Below are 7,418 nucleotides of genomic sequence, written 5' to 3' on the forward strand. Positions count from 1 at the left end.
TTTGCCCATTCAAATGGCCTCTGTAGAGCCTTGGGTAGCTTTATACAGAGGTCAATGAAACAACTGTCAAAGCAACAAAGCAACTTCTTAGCCTAAGTGTTCTTCCCCTCATGAGCTCCCTCTACCATTTGCCAATTTCTGACCCCATGGTACCTTTAGGTCTTGCTCCAAGCTACGTAGAAGTTCTCCATCAATCTCCCCAGTTTCTGCATAGCGGAGCCTCTTGCGCTCTGCTTTTCGAAGGCGATACTGGAGGATCCTGCAATTTTTATTGGCCCTCTCCAATTCATGGCGCATTTCCTGCAGTTGGCAGGCATCCTCTTCGAAGAAGCTGTCCCTCATCTCATCCATCTCAGTCCTTAGCTCGTCTATCTCATTCTGACACCCATTCAGACAGGACAGACAGAAATCCACCATACAAGGTTAGTTCACATAAATTAAAGTAATAAATAAATAAAAATTAAAGTAACCTTTAGTGCTATTACTAAAAGCAATAACAAACAGCACCTTCGGGTAATCTACACATATTTTCGACAGATGTATCCATTGCTATCTTATGCCTGCCCCCATAATAGCTCTCATATGCCAACATGTATATCGGTAGGGAATCCATTAATAAATCATAAGTAAATGGTACTTATCCAGTGTGGGGAGCAACAAGAAGTAAACAGAGCTGTATCTACTACTAGATACTCAGTTGACTTACTAAAAAGTAATGGCCCTAATATAGCCAATTCCATTCATTTCAATGGGTTTACTCTGAGTATGACTAACATTTGTTACAACCCATAGCCTCCCCATTATTTGCACTTATCAGCTCTACAATGGCAAAGCAAGAGGCATGTTGGTCTTACTCATCTTATCACCACATAGTCATTCCTGATATGATAGTAGATAAATACTCAGGAGTTGCATACTAACTGTAAAGTGTAACTGTAATCTTAAGGAGACCTAGCATGCAATCCCTTCCCTAACAGGTGAAACAAATGGTAGCAGGAAAGAGCCATCTGATCTGAAAAGAATAATTACTTTAAACATTTCCCTTAAGACATGTAAAGAAGATGCATTTGCACATAGCAAAATTTGGACTGCTTCACACATGAGAGGGGAAGAATGAACATGGATGCTCATTGTTTCGCATGTCAGCTATGGATGCTTTGTAGGGTCTGGCTGGGAAACTGCTATATTCTGACTGCTATTCCAAAAAGGTGAATTTATCAAATGCAAACAATCCAATGTTTGATCAGGGGTAGCACAGGAGAACCAGAGCTTCCCCTCTCAGAAATGCAGCAGAATATAAACATTTTCCTTTTTGATGGGAGTGGGTGGAATGTAGCAGCTGCTCATATTTGTGTCAAAATATGTCTCCTCCCCATTTTGTGCCTCCCCATTTTGAAACCAGAAGGTTTAGCATCTATTGATTGATTGCTTTGTCTTCTACTAGTGGGGTTCTCCAGTTGAATTCCCCACTCTGGGCTGGCCCACACTCTTTTAGCCCTCCCCCCCTTTTCTGCTCACCTTGAGAGTCTCATTCTCCTCCAGCAGTTTCTCCATCTCTTCCTGCAGCTCCTGCTGCTGCTGAGGGTTGAGGCTCAAGGCGCCTTCGGCGGCTCGGCTGCGCCCATTGCCCTCTTCCGCCCCAGCCAGCGCCATTGGCGACGGGGTCGACGAGGCAGGCTGAGGCTGTTTGGCGGCCGCGTCTTCGCCGTTCCCCGGGCTGCTGCCTTTGCTTTGCATCTGGGCCGCTGCCAGCCCCTTCCTGAGGTGGAACTGGATGAGCTCACTTTGCAGGCATCCTTCCTTCCAGTAGCCGCCGCCCTTCGCTGCTGCCGCGCAAGCCGGAGGAGCCGGGGCTGCGTCCCCTCCACCCTTCGGTAGAGGCCTGCCCGCTTTGCCTCGGCTCCAGCTCTTGGGTGGCGGCTGTGAGAGCGCGAAGGGGCCCTCCCTCTCCCCCTCCTCTCCAGCCGGCGTCTGCGGCTGCTCTCCAGCTCCGAGAGAGGCGAGCTCGGGGTCTCTGGGAGGCGCCTCCCGCTTGTCAGCCGCAGGCCTCGGCGCTGCCTTCGGGCAACCTCCTGCCGGGACCAGGGGCGTGGCGGCTTGAACTTCAGCACCATCCCCGGCCTGGACAGCTCCCAGCGGCGCCGCGCTCCTCGCTAGCGCAGGCTGTGCGGACGCCTTGTCCCCTCCCACTCCGCCTCCCTTCGCCCGGCCCGCTTTCTGCCCGGGCGGCGGCTGCTGCTGCTGCGGTGGCGGCGGCTGCCGGGCGGAGCTTCCTTTGGAGGCAGCGGCTGCAGCAGCCGTCGCGGAGCGGGGTGAGCTAGCAGCCGGGGAGGGCTGGCGGACGGGGGAATCCTTGGGTCTGCCTGGAGAGGATGCTCGCTGCTGCTGCTGCTGCTGCTTGTTTCGGCTGCTGCTCCCCTCTGGATGCAGGCGAGGAGAGGCGGTAGCAGCAGCGCCTCCGCTAGGCGGCTGGCTCATGGCTGATGCTATCTCCCAGGCGTCGCAGAAAGGTCCGGCCCCGCAAGGGTCATCGTCCCTCCCTAGCTGCCCTTCGAGCTGGGGAAAGAGGCACACACAGAGCGCTCGTAAATGACTCAGCAGCGCATCACCAAGCCGGCCTGCTCGCCACAATGGGAACCGGGTGCCTCCAAGAAAGAGGGCGGAGTTGGAAGCGGCGCCACGAGGTTTGCGAAAAATCCCAGGCGCAAAAAGGATCGCGCTCTCCTCCAAGGCAGAGTCGTCACCTGGGGGGTTGCTTTGAGAGCACTCCAGCTTTGCAGAAAAAACATTTGCTATTCCGGGAAGGGGAGCCTTTTCTACTGCTGATTTTCTGGTTCCAAACGCTTAAAATCACCCCATCCGGAGTATTCCTCAAAGAATTAGTTCATCTAATCACTTGCCCCTAAGTACTTCTAGAGGGCAGTGGGGCTGGTTCCATATAGTCATTTTAAAATGGGTCATCCAGCCTTTCCCAACCCAAATTCCATGCTTACTTTTACTGCACTTTGTGCTAGTTAACCCACAACTCTGCAAAAGGGGTAATGAAAGGTTCTGGGGAGCGTACTATCTTACTAGTACACTATCAAACTAGTGTACTATCAAACTATACAAACAAGCTGGGGGAGCTGTTCACTGGGTGAGCTTTGGCCTTGTTCTGATTGGCTGACACAAGTTTGTGTGCCCATTCAATGCTGAACAACAGGTCTTGTACCCCCCACCATTATTTCACTTTATAGTTGCTATTCCCTTTACCCTGAGCCCCAATAATAAATGTGGGTGTCTATGGCTGCAATCCTATACACACTTGCCTAGGAAGAAGACATGGACCAGATTTCACTGCATGTTTGTTCACAGTCAAAACAATTTTTTCCCCCTTCCAGTAGCACCTTAAAGACCAACTAAGTTAGTTCTTGGTATGAGCTTTCGTGTGCATGCACACTACTGGAAGGAAATTTTTTTTGTTTTGACTATGGCAGACCAACACGGCTACCTATCTGTAACTGTTTGTTCACATTCATCCCTGTCTAACCCTCTCTTCCTCCCCTCCCTCTACTGTCTTCCTTGCAAATTTAAATTGCAGGCCACTTCCTTTGTAGCTTCAGTATTACTCCAGGTACGTTGATGGTAAATAATAATAAGGGAACAGTCAGAAAGAATAAGATGCAGAACTACTGCTGAAGCCACACAAGGTTTGAATCTGTACATGGGAGCCAACCCATCCAAAATATACTCTTGACTTCTTCAAAGGAAGAAATAGTTCAGCCCTGTATACCTGAAGGAGTGTCTCCCCTCCCATTGTTCGGCCCGCTGTTCAACACTGAGATCTAACGAGGTTACAGGGAACCAGGTATAGGGCCTTCACAGTAGTTGCATCCACCCTGTGGATATCCATCAGATATCAAGGAAATAAACAACTACCAGTATTTGACTTTTAGAAGACATCTGAAGGCAGCTTTGTATTGGGAAGTTTCTAATGTTTGATGTTTTACTGTGGTTCTTTAATTTGCTGGAACCTGCCCAGAGTGGCTGGAGCAACCCAGTCAGATGGGCGGGATATTATTATTATTATTATTATTATTATTATTATTATTATTATACTATAATTATTACTGAGAACCTCTGGACTTGGAACTCAAAACCAGGATCTCCAAGGTGAGAATGAAAACATGTTCCAAGTTACAACTAAAACATACTTATAATCATGTAAAACAAATCTAGTTATTCAGTAAAGCACTTTAATTTCTTCCTCCGCCACTCTATCCAACCCAACAAACACTTTTGTATTTCTTTTTTGTTCTCTAAGTGTAGGGAATTTTATTAGAATTGCTGGACTTCCCTTCTGACTTCCAGCTCTGTCCATTCAAATGCTAAAGACTATTTTTCTACAAAGGGTGTGTTTTAGCTGAAATACAGACACTTTTTCTAATCTACATTTTTAAATGGAAAGAATGGGCAAAATATATAGTAGAATGCTGGATCTCAAAGCTATTCTTAATCCAGAAAAGTATAACCTCAATATGCAATATTAATCTCAGCACCTTATGACAATTATGACAAACTGAGGATAATATATATGTGCATGAAGAGAGAGGGTGACCAAGAAAGTTTTACATGAGACGATGAAATAAACAAGGTCTGTTGCCAGATTTTAGCAGTCTATAAAGTTATATGCCAGAAAAACACTATCTAATTATTTGTTTAGGTGCCAGTGCTGCAGATTCTTATTTTAGATGAAGTACTTAAAAGAAGTGAAACATTATTAATTTATTATAATGCAGGCAACTACAATATATTAAATGGGAGAAGATCAGTCCACCACCCGCATTTTATTAGAGTGAATAAAATAAAATAACCACCTTCTGAATTCTAGAATTCCCAAGTGTAGATGGGATTGCAGCCTAAATTAGTAAATGTTTTACATATATCTATTACTATTGTCACCTCCAGATTCTATTACCCTAAAGTCTTCAGGTTACCAAATGTTAGCAATTATTTGAAATCTCTGTTTCTCAAACACTTCATCTTCAATCTGAAATTCAAATTGGTTTTACTGAATGAAACTTCAGGTTCTCAAAACAAAGCAAAAGCCAAAACACTACACAATAACCTTCAAGAGTTTGGATACACACACACACACACACACACACACACATATATATATATATATATATATATATATATATATATATATATCCTACAGTCCTTCACATTAACAACCTTCTCCCACCTCCAAGTTGCATTGCAGCAGAGTCATCACTTTTACCAAGGACATCCTATGACCTCCTTCAAGTCTTCAATTGCAGCAGCGGTTGATACCTCTCTATACAAACTTCATAACCCATTTCAAAAAATAAAATAAATCAAGTTACAATCAAAACCAAGAATTTCTCCCCCCCTCCCTAGATCTCTGGGACATCGTCACGTGGTTATCAGAGAGGTGGCAGAATGTTGCGCCTCTGCAGATTTCCATGTTAAAGCAAGGGGGGGGGGGAGCGGAAGAGAGAGAAACAAAGAAGGAATTCCATACTTCACCATTTAGCATAGACTACCTTGAAAACAGCCAGCAGCTCAGAAGCGGCTCTATTTGGTCACTTATCTCCACCCCCCACCGCCCCCAGCAACGGTCTATTTCCAGCGTGTCGCGATTTCGAAGCTCTTTTTGAACTTTTATCCAGGTTTCAGCAGGCGGAGAGTTTGCACGCGCGCTCTCTACAAAGGATCAAGGGCTTTGTTAAGTTGCCCTGCTGTGCGATTGCCCTTTTTCTTTGCGAACAATGGCTCCCAGCGTTACTTACCCCCCACTTGGTGTCCTCTTAGGCTGGCTAAACTGCACACGCCCACGGATGCACGAGGTACCAAGCGGAGCCAGAGCTGCTCGGGGTAATGCAGCAATATTCATGAGCTGACCTCATTGGGCCCCGGAAAGGGAGAGCGGGTGGGGGGTGGGGAGAGGAGGGAAGGAGGGAGGGAGGGGAGAGAGAGAGAGAGAGAGAGAGAGAGAGAGAGAGAGAGAGAGAGAGAGAAGAGCCACGCCCGGGAAGGCCTCAGGGCTCCATTGCACCTCGTATTATCGGCACGGGGTAGAATTGGATTACAGCTCTCCGAGTAGGAAGGAGGCAAAAGACATGGGAAGTTTTCCCTTCGAAATTCAGTCCTGAGAAACAGTCGATTCTGATCAAATATTTATTCTTCTTTGAAGTCCGGATGTGCGGAGTGCACAGTGATGTCAGGCGCTTTTTGATGTTGCAGCAGCATCAGCATAATGACAACTGGGCTCTCCTTTGTTCTTTGGCTCCAGTGGCTGTTTGACTTGCATTTCAGTCAGTCTGGAGGAATCAGAGACAAAGACAGACTATAACCATGTTGCTCCGCTGCCTGTGGCTTCACTTACTCTGGATTCTCTTTTGTGAAAATTTAAAAAGGCTGACTATCACGAGTGAAGGCCTAATACCGTTTACCAAACGTGGTTTTAATTATTTGGTGGAAATTTACATTGAATTCTCTTGTAGTTTCAAAACTATGTATGCACGTGTTAGGGTTCAGAGATAGCTCTTTCTTTAAAGCCAATCAAATCCTCTAAAATATGGATTGTCTGTTTCTTGCCTCTTGAAATCACCAATAGTAGATCCTGCATATTCTGTACAACACAATTTTCTTCTATCTATTGTGTAATCCTTATACATCTTCTAAAAAGAAGAAGAAGAAGAAGAAGAAGAAGAAGAAGAAGAAGAAGAAGAAGAATGCTGAATGTGGCTGGGCCAAACTTCACTGAATAGAGTTTTGTCTATTTTTGTGTAGTGCCATCAGTGGACAGTAAACTCCAGTTCACACAAATGTAAACAGGTACCTGATAGTTTAGGATTAGAGGACTAAAATCTTTTCTGTCTGGTGAATAAAACTGGTAGGTGTTAATATTGTCGACCTGATGAGGAATTTCACTTTGGGTGATCTTTGGCTTGGGTAGTAGATGGTCATATGGAATAAAGGAACACAAAAGACAAAGGGCTTTTGCATTTTGTTTAAAGGGTTTAAGTTGTGTATAGTGTCATGCTTGTTACTTGTATGAATGGAACCTCCAGCTTTGGGCCAGATCATGCAAGAATGGAGGTTTTTGACCTTACACATTTGATTAACAATTTGTTTATGCCTGTGTTCCAATACTTATTGGAGTACAGTGGTACCTCGGGTTAAGAACTTAATTCGTTCCGGAGGTCCATTCTTAACCTGAAACTGTTCTTAACCTGAGGTACCACTTTAGCTAATGGGGCCTCCCGCTGCCACCACCCCACAATTTCTGTTCTCATCCTGAAGCAAAGTTCTTAACCCGAGGTACTATTTCTGGGTTAGCGGAGTCTAACCTGAAGCGTCTGTAACCTGAGGTACCACTGTAATTGATATATGGAGCAGTAAACAGGGCC

The 7,418-nt window shown here is 45.6% G+C and overlaps 1 protein-coding gene across 1 annotated transcript in view; it reads right to left on the bottom strand.

Annotated features, from left to right (window-relative positions):
- The window catches only part of MTCL3 (MTCL family member 3), a 30,137-nt gene extending 24,231 nt beyond the window's left edge, over positions 1-5,906 (bottom strand). The window contains exons 1-3 of the mRNA XM_083731120.1: positions 5,796-5,906; positions 1,519-2,556; positions 154-378 (exon numbers count right to left, since the gene is read on the bottom strand). Of these exons, the coding sequence (XP_083587246.1) occupies positions 154-378; positions 1,519-2,478 (1,185 nt within the window). The 5' untranslated portion in view covers positions 2,479-2,556; positions 5,796-5,906. The remainder of the gene's footprint in view (positions 1-153; positions 379-1,518; positions 2,557-5,795) is intronic.
- Between the last annotated feature and the right edge of the window lie 1,512 nt (positions 5,907-7,418).

Source organism: Podarcis gaigeae (genome assembly GCF_964106915.1).
Source record: "Podarcis gaigeae genome assembly, chromosome: 3".
Lineage (NCBI taxonomy): Eukaryota > Metazoa > Chordata > Lepidosauria > Squamata > Lacertidae > Podarcis > Podarcis gaigeae.